This window comes from Arvicanthis niloticus, chromosome 8, assembly GCF_011762505.2.
Source record: "Arvicanthis niloticus isolate mArvNil1 chromosome 8, mArvNil1.pat.X, whole genome shotgun sequence".
Lineage (NCBI taxonomy): Eukaryota > Metazoa > Chordata > Mammalia > Rodentia > Muridae > Arvicanthis > Arvicanthis niloticus.
In genome coordinates, this window is record NC_047665.1 from 36,899,984 (window position 1) to 36,918,077 (window position 18,094).

The 18,094-nt window shown below is 43.5% G+C and overlaps 1 protein-coding gene across 2 annotated transcripts in view; it reads right to left on the reverse strand.

The window, feature by feature from the left end:
* The window catches only part of Dcdc2 (doublecortin domain containing 2), a 152,347-nt gene extending 134,323 nt beyond the window's left edge, over positions 1 to 18,024 (reverse strand). Inside the window, exons 1-3 of one of the 2 annotated variants that reach the window (XM_034509772.2) lie at positions 17,824 to 18,024; positions 16,730 to 17,088; positions 11,799 to 11,853 (exon numbers count right to left, since the gene is read on the reverse strand). In XM_034509772.2, coding sequence (XP_034365663.1) covers positions 11,799 to 11,853; positions 16,730 to 17,022 — 348 coding nt within the window. In that variant the 5' untranslated portion in view covers positions 17,023 to 17,088; positions 17,824 to 18,024. Of the gene's footprint in view, positions 1 to 11,798; positions 11,854 to 16,729; positions 17,330 to 17,823 lie in introns of those variants that run through there. The other variant, XM_076939225.1, reaches the window with a different exon arrangement.
* Between the last annotated feature and the right edge of the window lie 70 nt (positions 18,025 to 18,094).

Consider the following 18,094-nt stretch of genomic DNA (forward strand, 5'->3'; position numbering starts at 1 on the left):
CGGGGTTCCAGGTGGGGGAGAAATGGGGAAAGGGGATAACATCTGAAATGTAAATAAAATATCCAATTAAAAAAAAGATTTAAAAAAAAGAATATAGTATACGGGGAGAAAGAAATATCAACAGGAAAGGAAGCCAGGTGCTGGGTGTTCCTTCTTTGTTCTGTCCAGTATGATGAAGATGCACACTGACCTCTGTCTAGTTGCCCTCTTCCATCTCCAGCTCTTCTAGTCAGCCTCTCTTTTGCTTAAACAGCTACAGATATGCTACCCACTCCATCAAATCTTGCCTGTGTAACTGGAAGACACAAATATTCTCCCAGTGCATGAGACTCCACAGACTCCCTTCACTCAGCTCTTCAGCAAAGAATGAGCCATGCTCAAACACAATGCTAACAAATCTTTCTGAGATCGGTCTGTTTGGAGTGTCTTATATTGACTGCGTCTGTTCGTAATGATCATGACCTGTCTCATATTCTAAAATCCTAAATGGCCTCCACCTTCTTTCTCACTAAGAAGCCTAAGCCAGTAAATGAAGATACGGGAAATTGTAAAACAGAAGAGGGCTTGTCCTCATCACTAACCCTTCTTCCCATAGCTCAGAACTCCACAGCCATTCTGTGATGATGACCAATCTACATGACAAAGAAAAAAACAAACAAAAGACAGAAGAGGAGAAAAAACAAGGGTCTATCCAATGGCCAACATTGGTTCTACTGCTGTGTTAGTTTCCAGATGAGTCTGGCATGCAGCCTTCAAGTATTTCATTAAAAATCATGAAGAAAAAAAAAAGCCATTCTTCTGGACCCTTTCTTAATTCCTAACACACAAGATCTATGAATAAAATACAGTGCTTTTTCTGCTACTTTTTTCTGTTTTGGGGTGATTTATGATTCAACCCTAAAACTGAGAATTCTACCTTCATCTCTTGTTGCTCTGATAAAGCAGTCTAACTAAAAGCAACTTAGGGCAGGAAAAAATTCAATTTACAAGGTTACAGTCCCTTGTACAGAGAAGTAAGGACAGAAATTCAAACAGGAAATTGAGGCAGAAATTGTGGAGGAATGATGCTTGCTGACTTGCTCTGTGGTTCATGTTAGCTTCCTTATACAGTTCAGGACCTCCAGCCCAGGGAATGCTGCCACTCACAGTGGACTGGGCCACTTATCAATCAAGTCGGAAGTCAGTCCCCCATGGGTGAGGGAAGCGGGGCTCATAAACCAATCCAATCTAAACAATCCCTCAATAGACACTACCCCCCTCAGATGACTCCAAGCTGGACACTGGAAGACCTCTTGATACTGATGTACGTGGTAAGCTTTATCTTTTCCCTCATCCCCCTTTATCCCACTCATGTAAAGTAACTAGAGTTACACCTATAGTTCAGTGTATAGGTTTAAAAATATTAAAATAGAACAGAAAAAGATGAGATATCACCCAAAGTCCTAAAGAAGAGGTTTTTAGCATACTAATAAGCCCTGGCATTGATCAGAAAGTGGGAGGGGGAGAAAGAAAGAAAAGAGGACAGTGAGGGGGGAGGGGAGAGCGGACAGGAGAGTAATAAGAGAGGAGAGACTGAGACTTCCAGTGACTTCAAAGAGAATGAGCCAATTGTCCAAGTATGAAGACAGGCTGCTTCAATTCTGATAGAAGTCATGATGTTATTGAACCTCAGAGACCATTAGTAACTACCTGTTCATATTTTGGCTTCCCGGCATCTGAGCGTACTTTATATTTGAATAAACAGCTCATTTGCATCAGTTGCTTGTCCCATTGCAGGTGAAAAAAGCAGCTTAAAGTGACAAGAGTTTATTTTAGCTCAGTTTCAAGGATAAAGTCTATTGAGGCAGGGAAAGCCCAGAAGGAATAGTAAGATCAGCTGACTGCATTGCCTCTGCAGTCAGGAAGCAGAGCAGACGGGAAGTGAGGCCCTGGCAGTCAACCTCAAGGCCGTCCTCTAGTGACTCAGTTTGTCTAGCAAGGCTCCACCTGCTGAAAGTACCCAACCTCCCAAACAGGGTCATCAGCTAAGACCAAGTGATCAAATGCATGACCCTATGGGGGGACATTTCACACTCAACCCATAGTAGAGATGAAATAATACTCGGAAGCTTTCTGGTAGAGGCTGGAATTTAGCTTTTCTGCAGCACAGGGTGGTCCTCCCCAATCTTTCCCTCCAGCCTAGCAAGTTATTCCATGTTCTTGATAACATGTCTGATATTATTTTACACTTCTGGGCAAAAGAGTTAAAGTAACCAAATGGCCCTTAGTATGAAAACTTTAATCAATGAGTGATTCCTGGCTCAGTATCCCTGCTTCTAATCTCTTCACACACAGTAGTAAATTTCCATGTAAAAATACTTTCCGTTTCCCATGGGAGTCTTTTCTAAGAAGACATGCCAAAGCCACTTCAAAGACTGCAGTGGAAACATTCAGCGTAAATATCTGATCCTATAGGGAATATAAGCCATGGCAAAAAAAAAAAAAAAAAAAAAAAAAAAAAAAAAAAAAGCCAATTAAGACAACTAAAATAGTTCTAGCCAAGACTGTCACTAACAACTTGTTAAAGAAAGACATTGAGGTAATCAAAAGAAAACCATGCCCCTGTCTAGACTCACTTCCCAAGGTTCAGTCTCCCCTTCTTTCTATCATGATCCAATCAAGTATGGCAAGTTTTAAAGACATTCACCTGACTCAGCACTTCTTCCTCAGCAAACAGACAAAGTGATAGCCTTCAATTTAAATTTTTCTAGCTTGGCTGGAAATGCTTCCCTTTGCACAATGCCAGATAGTAATGAGTGGGTCTCTCCAACTGTGGGCTCACTAGTTTGTTTCATAATACAGGAATGGTGACAACCCCTACTTCATTGCAAGGCTGCCAGAAGGTTTTAGTTGGGTAACCCAGGTAAAGGATTAAACACATAGCATAAAAATCACATGTGCTCATAGCCAAGTCCCAAGCTTGCAGATCCTCCAACAACAATGTATGTTCCAGTAGTTGGTATAGTATTTCTGATTGTCTTTGTTATTAAAAACACTAAGAATGGCCAGACACCATAGTAGATGCCATTAGTCCCAGCACTCAGGAGGCAGAGGCAGGCAGATCTCTATGAATTCAAGGTCAGCATGGTCTACATACTGAGTTCTAACCAGCCAAGATTACATAGAGAGACCCTTTCTCAAACATACAAACAAAAAGTGACCCTTGTGCCTATGAGTGGAAACACAATTGCTATAGTTATTGCCTTGGATCCTGTCACTGTTGCTGTGATGAAACGCCATGACCAAAATAAACGTGTGGTTTAAGCTTCCATGTCACTCTTCATCATTGAAGGGAAGTCAGGACAGGAACTCAAACAGAGCTGGAACCTAGAATCAGGAGCTCATACAGAGGCCATGGTTACTGGTGCTGCTTACTGGCTTGATCCTTGTGGCTTGCTCAGCCTGCTTTCCTATAGACCCCAGGACCACAAGCTCAGGGATGGCCACACACACAATGGGCTAGGCCCTTTCACACCAATCACTAAGAAAATGCCTTACAGGCTTGTGTGCAGCCTGATGTTTGGAGGTATTTTCTCAGTAGAGGCTCCTTCCTCTCAGATGACTCTAGCTTATGTCAAGTTGACATAAAAATAGCCAGCACACTAAAAACAAAAAGATCAATAAAATGACTCCTAATGATATTCTTCTATATTCATAGATCAGTGTGTTATCCAGTCTTCATCAATCGAAGAGAGGATTCCTCCTGAAGCAGACAGAAACAGATGGAGAGACTCACAGCCAGACAATGGAGGGGGAAGGAGGGGAGACACACACACACACACACACACACACACAGAGAGAGAGAGAGAGAGAGAGAGAGAGAGAGAGAGAGAGAGAGAGAGAGAGAGAGATTCCTCTTGGAACACACATCTCTAAATAGGAAGTCTCCATGAAGTCCCTCCCCTCAGAGCTCAGAGAACCCAAGGAAGGAGGCATAAGAACCACAGGGCATAGGACAGCAGGATTACAAGGTCCTTTGAATCAACTGAATAAAGCTCATATGAACTCACAGAAATGGAAACAGCAAACACAGAACCTACAAAGGTCTCCACCAGGGCCTCTGCATACAGACTGTAGCTTTCAGCTTTATCTTATTTTTATAGAAATGAGTGGGTCTCTGATTCTTGTGCCTGTTCTTGGGGCTCTTTTCCTTCTGTTGGGTTGCCTGGGCTAGTTGAAATGCATTGTTTTTTGTTTTATCTTATTAAATTTTATTTTTTTCTATATATGGTCGTTATCTCTTAGAAGCTTGTTCTTTTCTAATGACAGGCAGAAAGGGAGTAGAATAGGAGGGGAAGAGAGGGGAGGGAAGGAGTAGAGGGAGGGGAAACTGTAATCGAGATATATTGTATGAAAAATGAATCTATGTTCAATAAAAGGGGGAACAATAAAGAACAGCCAGCACAGTTACCCAGGCCAGAAACCAAAGAAGCACCCAAGTATCATCCCTTCATTACCACCTGATGCAACATGTCCCTACACACCTACACGTGTGTACACTTGGTCTCCAGCTAGGATGCTGTTTGGGAAGATTATGTAACCTGCAGGAGCCTTGCTGGAGGAGATGGGTCACTGGGGTCTAGCCTTGAAGTTGAATAGTCTGGTCCTGCCTCTTGCCTACTCCTGTAATTATGGGCTGTAGACCCAGTGTAACCAGACACCTCATGTTTCTTTCACCATGCCTTCTCAGCCACAGGCTTATTAAATTTACATTTACAAAATATATAAATTAAAGACTTTATTTCTATCTCAGCCTTTCTTAAACCATGTGCCACAATCCACCATCTTTCCTTATGTTGACTTCAAGTATTTTGTTATGGCAATGAGAGTTACTAATAGTCCACTCATAAACCGTTTCTCAGATCTGACCCTTCTGCTTCACTATGTCAGCCATCAGGAGCACCTGATGCACCCCTGAGGAGTCTCCTGGCTTCCAGCCTCACAGTGGTGACAAGAGAGATTGTGTCCACCCCCTGCTGAAACCCCATCAACAGCTTCTGGCTGAATACAGGTTATATTATAGGTTTCTTCCCATTTCTCAAGCCCTACCTCTCACACCACTCCATCCCTGCCACACTGGCTCTGTCCTTCCTAAGCCTTCATCCAGGAGAGGATGTCTCTTCTACTCAGTGCTCTTCCTCCACCCTGCTAACAGGGCTCAATTAAAGTATCAGTTCATCGAGGGAGCTGCTGAGGACACTGGGCCTCTAGCAGCTGCCCTCCAGCACCCTGTGCTTTCTGACTCTGACCATACGGTCTTTCTTCAGGCAGTAGAAGCCTTCCTTGTAACAGACGACAGCTGAGAAGGCTGGATGGACCCTTGTCAACCTTCCTCACTATTGTAAACCCAAATCACATGAGGCCAGGGACATAACATTTTCTAAAACTTGGAAGACCAGTTACAGTAGGATGTGGGATCTGAACTAGCAAAGATGGGAATGAAAGCTCATACATCTTTGAAAGTCCCAAATGCCTGTCTCTAGAAGAGAGAAGCACAATGCTATATAGGCCACCATTTATAAGCTCCTAGAGAGAGGGGTTCCCATTAAACATCAGGCATTGCAGCAAACGTGCTGACTTGATTCAGTTGTCTTTTTCCCACAGTCCGGGGCTGCTCGGCGTTCTGTCCCCAGCTAGCAGGTGGGCTGAGAGTGACTTTATTTCAACAAACAAACATCCAAACTATGTAATCATGGGAATGATATCTTAGCTGGATCTAGCTGGCTGCTCACAAGGGAGTCTCTCATGATGGTATGTGGGAATTTTCACTGTTGACCAAACCAGACATTAGGTACACAGCTGCATATTTGTGATGAAACCAACTGAATGGATGGACGTAGATGGCCCAGCCCTGAAAGCAGCCTCCATCCACTGGTGCTGGGCTGTGCTACAGCCTGCTTTACACAGGAGATGGTATATTATAGCCTGCTACTTTAAAGACACAGTCTTTGGTTGTTTCTGCAGGGTAGTGACCTATATAGTGAAGGCCCTTTGGTAAGCTGTAAGGAACAGCATACACGAGAGAGCAGCAGGGTCTGGTGGACAAACTGAAACTGGAGAGTGAGTTATCTAAATGTTTATTTATGTATTGGGTTTCTCTTGTTACTTGGAACAACTTATTAATGTAAGCAAGAATAATACAAGCTCTAATATGCATGTCTGCCAGTTTCCTGGGTAGCAGATTTATGTAAAATGATATCTAAATGCAAAGAGGATTGCAAACATTTTAAATCTGTGTCAAACACCCTGACTACCGGCCAAACTCAAACCACCAATGTACTAGCTTCCATCATAGTTCTGAGCATTAGTGGTAGATTGTTTTTTCATTCAGCTAGTATTTTCCAGGTTGACATAAACAGTTCTCTGGCCTCCATAGCAGCATCAGGGAGCATGATCACACACAAAATATGTCAATATAAAAATCATTTTAAAAGAAAAATGTAACATAATCAACTGTTCTTTAGAAGGAGAAAAAAATATCTTTCTACAAAGCCTTGGTAAATATCTTTCTACAAAGCCTTGGTAACATCTCACATGTTAGAATTATCACGACCTCTGCATTGGCCTGGCTTGCCTTATAAAGAAATGCTTCTCATGGAACAGTTTTGCTGAAATGGGGGATGGTCTAAAGAGCAAAGAGAGGCTCCCACCACTGTTAGATGAATTTAGAAGAGTTTTCTTTTACTCTTCAATAAGGTAGCACACCAGGGTCTGCTGACACCATCTGCAATGAGTTCCTAGAGTTAAGAAAAAGCTGTTTAACCCTTTAGTGTCTGCCCCTTTGAACTCCCCTGAGAACTCAGAATATGCAAGGTAAAACTTAGGGGGCTCAGCCACGGAGTCCTCATGCCTTCCTGTAGCATGGTTAATAATTACGCTCGGCTTAACGTCTAGAATTGCAGTCCCAGCCAAACCACTTTAAGTAGCAATTTCATGGTATATTTCATTAGAGATCATGCCTAATGATTAAACTGAACCAGGCAAGTCTCGGTAATGATATTTGTCATCTGAAGGACATTCATCCAAGCAGACGACCTGAGCCACAGCTCAGGGCCCCACATGTTTCCAGAAAGGCAAAGTCTTACAGTTCCCCACATCACTAAGGTTACCTAGATTCTCATAAAGGAAACTCCAAAGTGAGCTGGGTAGATCCAGGAGGGTTCAGTGATTTTTTTTTTTTTTCCTACGGGGGGCTGCCATGCCTTACAAAGTCCTTCACTGGGGTCTAAGTTCAGCCCCTACCTAGCAGCCTCTACCAAAGCAGAGGGTCTCCCAGGTATAGAACACCATTTATTCATCAACAGGTCCCTTGAAGAAGGACAAGCCCAGCCCTCCCTCTCCCTGCTTGTCTCTTTACTGGTCACCAGGGCTCCTCCACCAGTGGATGAGGACCAACAAAGAAAGAAAGACAGCGTCCAAACAGACTCCTGATTTTTAAAAAGTAAATGTACAAATACAAATTACAGTGACTGGGCTGCTGAGGTGGCTCAACAGTCAAAGGTGCCTGAGTTTAGATCACATGAAAACTACCTTCGGCAAGTTGCCCTTTGACCTCCTGCAACACGCATACACCATATAAATTAATTAATTAATAAATAACAAATTATCTTTACTGATCTTCAGTACGTGGATCAGCAAGACTCAAGGAAACAAAATGAAGTCCTAAACTGTTCTGCGTTCGAATCAGTCGAATCATCGGGAACACAGAGTGGGAGGAGCACAAAATGGGAGGAGCTCAGGAGCGCTATGGGAGGAAGGAGAGAACAACGGCTTCACTCACAGGTGTGAGCAAAAACTGGCGCCTGGGCTGCTGTATCTTAAGAAGGTTGAGGGTAATGCTAACTTTCTGCTGAAATTTCTACACTACCAAAAATGCCCTCTAGTTCCACAAACCACTGGTAAATGCCACTCACGTGGGAGGGGGTTATGTCAATGTCATGAAGAGGACTTTGTTTCTGGGTTGGTGGCATACTAAACAGACAAAATCCTAGGAATCATGATGGGTCATACACTCAACGAATACTTTAGAGGCAGCAAGGCGTGACCATGGCATATTCATCCTACAGGAATTCACAAGAGACCTAGGGAAGAATATTGAGTGTTCTCAAGGCTGCGGTCGGGCACAGCCCAGACATCATCCACACTGCAGCCAATCAGTGATTACATGTTTATAACCTTTGGAAATTTGTATGAATTTCCCAGGACTCAATTATTTCTTGTTCCTCAAATATCAGTCCCTTTAGTCTCTGATATAATGTATCCCATCTAAATTTCAAAAATTCAGAAGCGCGCTTCTAGTCCCAAAATGTGATCTTGTACCAAAGAAGTTTGACATCAAGTTTTACAGCAAAGGCCAACAGTTATAAAATTAAAATCAACTTAAAACCAGATTATCATGGTTAAGCAAAGTAAACGCTGTCAGCCTGGACTGTGTTTGGTCCTCAGGAGACATCACAACGCCTGGCACACAGTAAATACTTGTGGATTGAGTAGTATTCATTTGATGTAACTTCAAATCATACTAGTGGGAAAATAAATGTAACAAACTTTTACCTGCATCAAAATATAAGCCAATGTGTCCATAAAGACTTTCAAAGTACTTGAGCAATCTTATCTGTGTGAAATACAGAAAAAGGCGGGTGGGGAGTATGCTCTCAGCAAATGGTTATCTGCTTAAGTCAGCCAATGAGGAGCATTAAAATGAGAAGAGAATTAAAGCTATCACCTGCAGGTACAAGTTATGAGTAGGCCTCCTAGAACTGCCTAACAGGAGGCTCCAATGCACATGTTTAGGCTGATTGGGTAAAGTCAGCTAGAAGTAACAAGATCGGACGGTTGACTTGGTGTGGCAATGGACAGCACTTGAGAAAACCACAGGACGCTGAGGAAGTGGGATGAGGCTTTGTGTAGGGCTTTGGTTCTAATGAAGGCCTTTGAGGAGGAGCTAAAGGAAGCAGAACATTAATTCTCTGCTTGATGGTTGTTTCCCAGGTGAGGCGGGAAGTGGGTATTCACTGGGGGTGACTGTGAGGCCAGGGTGATTGAGCAATTAAGATATGGGGACAGCAAAGCTGTGTGGCAGTGTGGTCAGGAGAAAGGCAGTGTTGCACACCTTTTATGTTAAAGAGACTTTGACTCAGAATAACTATTTACAAATGCCACTATGTGGAAGACCATCTTCCCAGATTGGCAAGAGGAACAGGGGTAAGGAATGAAATCCACATGTAGGCAAGAACAGAAGGAGCCTTCTATCAGCAGGGTCCACAGGCAGCTCCAAAGCAACACAGTAACCCTGAAGAGAATGGTGCAACACAAACTGTCTCTAAGCCGAGTCACCATTCTAGTCAGTCAGTTACTATTGCCGCAATGAAACACAATGATCAAAGCAACTTGGGGAGGAAAGGGTTTATTTAAGCCTACAACTCTCAGACCATACTTCATTGCTGAGGGTAGTCAGAGCAGGAACTCAAGCAGGGCAAGAACATGGAGGCAGAGGCTGATGCAGAGGCCATGGAGGAGTGCTACTTACTGACTGGCTTGCTCTTCATGCTTTGCTCAGCCTGCTTTCTTACAGAACCCAGGAGCACCTACTCAGGGATGGGACCATTCACAATGCACAGGGCCTTATACATCAATCGCTAATCAAGAAAATGCCCTGCAGGCTTTCCTACAGCCTCTATCTTAGAGAGGCATAGAGGCATTTCAGGTGAGCGTTCCTCCTCTCAAAACTGTAGCTTGTGTGGAGACGGCATAAAACTAGCCAGCACAGCAGCAAGGTAGAGGAACAACACCAGCTGCCTTTCTAATGTCCCATCAAGAAAGAACCCTGGGGCTAGAGAGATAGTTCAGTGGTTGAGAACACTTGCTTTTCTGCAGAAGGTCTGATTCCCAGAACCCATGATGGACAGCTCACTGTCATCTATAACTCCAATTCCAGGGCATGTGACACTCTCTTCGTCTCTAAGAACTCTAGGCATGCATGTGAATATATATATATATATATATATATATATATATATATATATATGCATATATATACACAAAAGCAGGCAAACACTCATAAAAAATACAAATAAACATTTTTTAAGTTAAAATCCATGGGGCTGGGAGATAGCTCCATTAGAAAAACACTCACTAGCCAGTGGGCGCATGCCTACAGCTCTGCTTTTCCTATTGTGCTGGGTGTGCAGCACCACACACAGCATGGAGAGGTTGCTCTCTGTGAACCTGTTGCACACCTGTTCCATGTTACTAGGCTTAACACTTTAACCACAGAGAATGAAGGCCATGCTGTTGAGGAGTTCACGAGTCTCAGAATCTACCCCAGACCTCCGTGTCCCAGCACCAATCATATCCAAGGTGGCCAATCAAACGAGTGTGGATAGATTCCTGACTGGAACTAATCTACTAATCTGTTCTTTATTTCCACTCAGGATAGCTATTAAAAGTGTTCATTCTTTAGATATGATAAAAAAAAAAAAACACACACACAACCAGAAAAAAAAAAAGTATACCATTGTCTGCATTATGCTTTAAAGCCCATCACTTTCATAGACAATTAATGTGACAAGCATTGAAAAGTGAAAAAGATAGACAAAAATATTATTTTAAACAAGACCTGGAAATAGCACCTCTTCCATAGGCCATTCGGTGAATATTCATTGAGTAATGAATGTAACCTCACAGTCTTCAAATACTACACAATTAGAGCTTTATCTTGTTTGACTTTCCTGGAGGGATCTAGTTGGCCTTGCTACATTGCTTAAGTAGAATGAGAGAACTGGCGAGCAGTACACAGCCTCTCCAGGGTCTGGGCTTAGGATAGGAAGAACTGCTTTTTTCTATAAGGCAGTACTGAACCTAGGGAATGCCGAATAGAAAGAGTGTGTCCCCCCCCCCCCCCCCCGGGGCTAGTGAGCAGAGTCCAGTCTGACCTATGTCTTCATCTGCCTCACAGAAGCACTCCAGGAAGAAAAGTAGGTTCTCGAGAAGCCTAGGATACAATAGCTTGAGGCTAAGCTTAGCAAGACCCTATCTGCAACATAATAACTAACTAAATAAATCCGGACAGGTAGTATAACTCCCTAGCAGAGCACTTGCTTAGCATACGTAAGTCCTTGGGCACAAGAACAAAATTTTAAAATGAAAACAAAACGGGTATTTTTGAGTCAGGCATGGTGGCATACACCTTTAATCCCAGTGCCTGGGAGGCAGAGGCAAACAGATTTCTGTGAGTTTCAAGCCAGCATGATCTACATAATGAGTTTCAGAACAGCCAGAAATGTGTAGAGAGATCTTGTCTCAAAGAAATGGAAAATAATGACACGACAAGTTAAACGTTTGTCTTGTAGGAAAGCCTCAGGCTGGAAGTGTGATCCTGGCTGTTCCTGACAGGTAAGCCGTAAGGATTTAGGTGGGATTCCTTATGGACTTTGAACAGAGATTTATCCAGCATACTCAGAATCTTCTCAACTGAACAGGGGGACTTGTATGAGTCTCATCTAGAAACACAAAGCTAGAAAATGGGAAAATAAAACAGTGTTTCATCCAATCCTGAATGCCTGAGGATATTAGCTCTTCATTTCTGAAAACAGTCCAGCAAAGAGATGACTTTTTCCTTAAAGCATATAGTGGCCCTTACACACATCTGAGACCTCATATCTTACCAGTAGAGTATTACCCACATGTCAGACATGCTATAAGTGACAATAACTCAAAGATGACATTAATTTAAAGTTTCAAACTAGAACTTGCATTACCTCGGTATTAACAGCTTCCATTGGTCTTTTCTTGATTTCGCCTATGTCCAAGTAACTAGAAGGGAACAGAAGTAAGGGTTGCTTTTACATGTTTGAAGTGAGTTACATAAAAGTTTTGAGCATTATTAAAAAGTAAAATCAGTCAGGGGAAATGCATAAGCCTGAAGCAGAAATCAGTAGGCACTAGATTGTGAGACTGGCATCCACACAGCCTCACCAGCCCGAGCTGAAGTCTAAGCCTAACACCGAGGGATTGGTGTGGAAAGACACACTTTGCTTAGGAAGCACAGCTCCCTCAGTAGTAGCCTCTCACTCTAGGCTGGCTTTCCTTCTCCCTCTCTCTCTCCATTCCTCTACCCTGTCCCTTTTCCTGTCCCCCTACCCCTTTCCCTCTCCCTCTCTCTTCCATTCTTATTTCCTTTTTTAGAGACGGGATGTTATGCACTAAAAACTAGGCTTGAACGCAATGTGTTGCCAAGAGTGACCTGGACTTTCTGATCCCCTTGCTGCACCTCCCTAATGCTGCTGGGGCGACAGGTGTGTGACAGCATACCTGCATTATGTGGGGCTGGGGCTCAAACATGGCATGGGAATACTCTACCAACTGACTCGCTCTCTAGCTATTTAATGTAACTCTATTTGATGAATCCTGTAAATTCTGTTAATCCCATTCATTACAAAAGTGAAGTTGAAGGAAACAGTGAAAACTTAGGAAAGACAGACTCAGGTGTCAAAGTAAGAGCTGGGAAAGACTAGGTAGGCTTCCCAGTGACACTGGCATGGCCAGTCCTGTGGGGTGGCTTGGGCATTAGATCAGCTTACAGACAGAAGGGGCAGGGCTAGTTAGCCTCTGAGACCCTTATCATTCCATCCTTTCTACTACAGATACAAACCAATAACCAGTGCCTAAACACAACCTGAAAATGTGTTATCTTTGTAGCCCATCACTGTGATCTAGTTCCAGTTTTAAATGCTTCCTAAATTGTCTTATAAATAAAAAATCTAATAAAATTTTTAGTATAAAAATATAAATCTAGCTTTTAATTTATAACCATAATTAGATCTCACCTATCTTAACTACTGTAACAGACCAATTGTCAAAAGAAGAGTTTATTCAAATGCTAAAGGCACCTGCCATCAAACCTGACTGAGTTTCATCCCTATGACCACCTATAATATGGTGGAAGGAAAGAACGGACTCCCTAATGTTGTCCTGTGACTGCCACCTTCAAACTGTAACACACACATACCTACACATAAATTCACACAATAATATTAAATGCAATAAATTCAAGTTTATATATTAAAATTAAGTTTGGCTATTGAACATGTTCACTATTGGCTAACGTTTAGGTGGGTTTTTTTTTTTGACAGAATGTTAGTTAATTGATATTAAAATCCAACTACATTTCCCTATGCAAATAGCAATTGTGTGAAACAGTGTGCACAGGGGAATCTCGGCAATGAAATGAGTCTTCTGTGAATTTCCTGGAGGTGTTTCTATCAAAAAATAAAATATTCTGTTGGATACAGGACAATGTCTCCTGTTTTATATTCTAAATGTCTCAGACCTAACAGGTTAATGGTGGTGAGACAATTCCAAAATTGTATGAGAAAAGTTTTAGAGGTGTATGTGTGTGAGCATGAGCATTCGTACGTGTATGCATGAGTGTGTGTGTGTGTGCGTGCGCGCGTGCGTGCGCGCGCGCTTGGTTGGTCATGTACATGCCACAGCCACATGTGGAGGCTGGTGAACAGTTCTGTAGAGTGGGTTCTCTCCCTCCATCTTCACTTGGGTTCCAGCAGTCAAACTCTAGTCGCTAGGCTTACGGCACAAGCCCTTTTACCCACTGATTCATCTTGTTGGCCCCAAGAAAAGTTTTGAGAAAAACTTTCTAAAAGTGCTGTAAGAGAAAGGTTTAAAACCTACCTGAACTTTGGAGGTGGCAGCAAAAAATGTTAGAAATGTCTAAGGGAAAGACATCCCAGCAGGAAACTGATCTTCTCTTCCTGACAAGTATTTTGCTGACAAGTATTTTCCCCAAGTTATGTTGGCTCAAAGCGAAGGGCCATGGATGACACTCACACTCTTCAGACTCTTTGCTCCATCAGTTGTTTCGGTTGTTACTCAAGCACACACTACTAAGCTCCAAATGCATTCAGCACTTACTCTTCCTAGTGTCTCTCACTACAAGCACAGGGAAATACTGACTGACACTTGAACTCCAGAGTCTGTCAGCATGGAAAACTAACTGTGGGGGTTTCAATAACAAACTCGATTTTTGTGTGCTTATGTGTGAATTAAAAGCAAATGTTAACCCTGTAGAGCCACTATATACATATAAAAAGTGGTTTGTAAAACAAATTCTGTTTGGTTGGAAGCTGTATTTTATCATTCTGAGTTGGTGAGTACCACACCAACAAAGAGAGATGAATGATTAAAGTCTACAGCTTCCAAATGTTCAAATCTGAATGAGATTTCATTCTGTATTATTACTGTGTAATATATATTATCATATATGTATTATAATATGTGCTATTACATATTATAATATATAATATAAATTTTTCTGTATCTAAGTGACTGTTTTGTTGAATTTACGGTCATTGTTGTTTGAGATCCGAGCTCACACTGCCCCACTGCCCAGACTGGCTTTGAACTTACTCTGTACCACAAGCTGGTCTTAAACTCCTGTTCCTCCTGCTTCTATCTCCCAAGTGCTAGGATTACAAATCCCACTACACCCAGATACAGGAATAATTTAATTTAAAATATAGACATAATATAAGATACAGGCCATAGAGTTACCTTATATTTATAAAATACAGTGGTATTTACAAAACCCATTTATATTCATAGTTTCTACTATCTTTTTTTTTTTTTCATTTTTAAACATAGGGTCTCATGTATTCAAGGCTGGCCCAGTAACACATAAAATCGAGTGTGGTGACAACTGAGAGATAGAAGCAAGTGGATTATAAGGTTCAGGCTGACCTTGAACTTCCTGTGTATCAGAAAATGACTATAATTTATGATCGTCCTTACCTTTTAGGGGATCAGGTAAGAGGTGTGTGCCACTATACCTAGTTTTATGCAGTTCTGGAGACTAAGGACTTTGTACTTGATAGGCAGCACTCTCCCAACATCCCCACCTTCACCATACTGGCAAGAAATTGACCAGTTTATTCCCAAGATTTGTCCTAGAACACAGCTATAAGTAGCTAACAAAGTCTAAGTCCTCTGTTTGAAGTTCTCAGTTTCTGGAGGTAAAGGCGGGATGTCAGGAGTCAAGGTCATCCTTTGATACATATGGGGTTACAGACCAGCCTGGACTCCATGAGACCCTCTCAAAGAAACGACACAAAAATAGTCCTAAATTTCTTTTAGACACAGGGTTCCATTGAGCTCTTTTCTCAAGTGTTAGATAAATCATGTTTAAGGGACGTTTCACAGAAGGAAAACATAAATCCAGAAGTATCCTTTGTCTTTCATAAGAAGAAAGTTTCTGTTTCCAGAGAGCAGAATCCCAGAGCTCAGCTTGTGCAAGACAGATGAGCACAGGCAAGAATAGGGAACTTTCATGGTATTTTGGTAAAAACTGTTTCCATACAATTAGAAAATAATCACAGGAAACAGATCTATAGTAATTTTTTTTTAACTCTTGGCTATCCTGGGGCCCAAGATAAATATAACTTAAAATATTCTACTTTAAAGCTATAGAATATAGAATTATCTATGAGTCCACAATTCCATTGATAGATACAACTGAGAGACACAAAAAGTGGTTAACAGCCCAAATATCCATCAGCCATAAAGGATGAAGGAAAATCAGTAGATCTGCATCATAGGAAACTTCTCAACCATACAGTGACACGGACACACACTGCAGTGGGGATGACCCCTGGAAAGTGTTACAGTGGCAAACAGAGCAGACATAAAAATCCACGTGTCCTACTATTCTATCCCACAGACACAGGAAATAGCTTAGTGGTTGCCTCATGCCTGGAGAAAGAAGAAGTTGGGAGGTGTTAGTTTCTTTCAGGAAGTGATCGAAACTTAAAAATGGATTTCTAGTGATGGTTCCCAACTCCGCAAATCACTGAAATGGGTGGATTTGCCAAAGTATATGTCAGTAAAGCCTTAAAACACTCATGGAATGTAGTTCACTCTCCTGTCCACTGCTGACAACTCTCAGCTCTCAACTCCCACATAAACATAAGTACTTTTCTTACTATACCCATTTCTTTAGGATTTGCCTCAGAAGTATTGGTGTGCAGGTTGGAGGCCCTCAAAGACAAGCCAGCTCCACAGACCTTAAGCTTCCTGGCTAATTCACAGTAAATGACTGTGAGAGAGTTCCCTATACAGAAAGTAGCCTGTGGGTCCCAGAGATTATCATGGGCCAGACACAAAAGTCAGTGGACTTTTCCAAGCGTTTTCTGACTAGCACAAACACCAGGGTTACAGGAAGAGGACAGCACCTGGCTCCGTGTGTTCTGCTTGCAGTGAAGGAATTCAAACAATGAAGGGGAAGTCATGACAGAGCATCCAGCCCTTGGATTAATTCGTTAAGGTTTTTTGTTTTGTTTTGTTTTTTGTTTTGTTGTTGTTGTTTTGTTTTTAGGGTAAATGGCTTTCAATAAACAAACAAACAAACAAACCTGTAATCCCACATTTTGGGGCTGAGGCAGGAGGACTGCAGAGAGTTCTAGAGTTTCAGAAGAGTGTAACCAACACTGTCTCAGAATAACAAAATAATCCTGCTGTTTCTATACTGTTTAGCCATTCGCTTAAAAACTGCACCTACTGCTACTGAAGTTAAATTCCTTCTCTGGTTTCAACTCTACCTGCAATTGCCAGCTCCCTGCTAGACCCACCCGGGGGTTGTCTCCTTATCAACCACCCACAAACTCGAGGCACACAGACTCACTTGAGTTTCTTGAAAGCTTCCTGGCCCCCAGCCACATAGTTGCCCCCGCTCTCTATCTGGTCCAGCTTCCGGATGCGGTGGCCCGTCCTCGGGGTGTAGATGTTCCTAACCGCCCCAAAGGGCGCCTGCACACCGCCGGTCACTTCCTTGAGAAAGACATCGAAGCTGGACACCTTCTTCTCGTGAATGACGACGCGGCGCCCGGCGAAGAAGGGGTCCCCATTGCGGTACACCAGCACACTCTTCACTACTGGCTGCGACAGGTGGCTAGACCTGGAGCTGGGACCGTTCATCTTCCCCGCGGGACGCCGGGCCCGCAAGCACTCCACCGGCCTGCAACAGCAGCTGTGGACCGCCTCCTGCAGGAACAAGGAAAGCTACTCGCAGGCGAAGAAGGGCCAGCCGTGCGGGGCCAGCCCCAGCAGGTAGCAATTCAAGGAAGGCGCGGCATGGACGGCCAATCAGCGCTCGCAGGCTCGCACACCTGTCTCCCCCGCCCGGCAGCATCCAGGTGTGCTGTCTGGGAACCCACGCCGCTCGGGCTTTAAACCCCTGCGCGAGCCGGGACAGCAAGGACAGCGGCGGCCGCGCGCGCACTCAAGCGCGCACACATGCACCCGGACTCAAGTGCACAGTATTAACATGGCGAGATTCAGTGCCTAGCATCACGTCTGCGTCTTTTCTCCCAATGGCTTCATTTTTCTTCCCTTGTCTTGCACTGTAACACCACCTGCTCATTCGCTAGCCACGTCCCCCCAACCCCCCAAGAAAAAGCCATTTCGATCCCGACTAAAGTTGCCGGGATTTTCATTTAATGAAAACCAAATACTTAAAAATGCATTGTGAAGTTCGGGCACAGTGGCTCACGTCTGTCATCCTAGCAGCTGGGACTGGAGGATTGCCTTGACTTCAAGGCCAGCCTAAACTACCTAGAAAGTTCTGGGCTAGCCTCAATTATAGCCAAGCTAAATTAATATCAATAAACTAAATAATCTGCAGATTTGAAGCAGAGAGGACTCCTGACCCTGGCGCTCGGCTCTGGCCAGCGCCGCCCAGTGGCAAGCCTCGGGTGGGCCCTTCGCGGTGGTACCTACCGACACTCGCGGGCAGTGGGGGAGGAGCTGGGGGAGGGGCTCAGGTGGGGGCGGGGCGGGTTGCAGACTCCGGGGGCCCGCACTGCAATGAACCCTAAGCGGCCGCGCGTCTCTAGCACCGGTGCTCCCGCCGCCGCCGTTAGTGTCTTCAGAGGGCCTGCCTAGGCCCGCCGGGAGCTCAGTTTGTTTTTTCTCGCCGTTTCCATAGCAACTGCAGCCTCGCGCCGAGAGCTAGCCTGTGAACTAGGCCTGTAGCGCGCCAGGCTCCCTT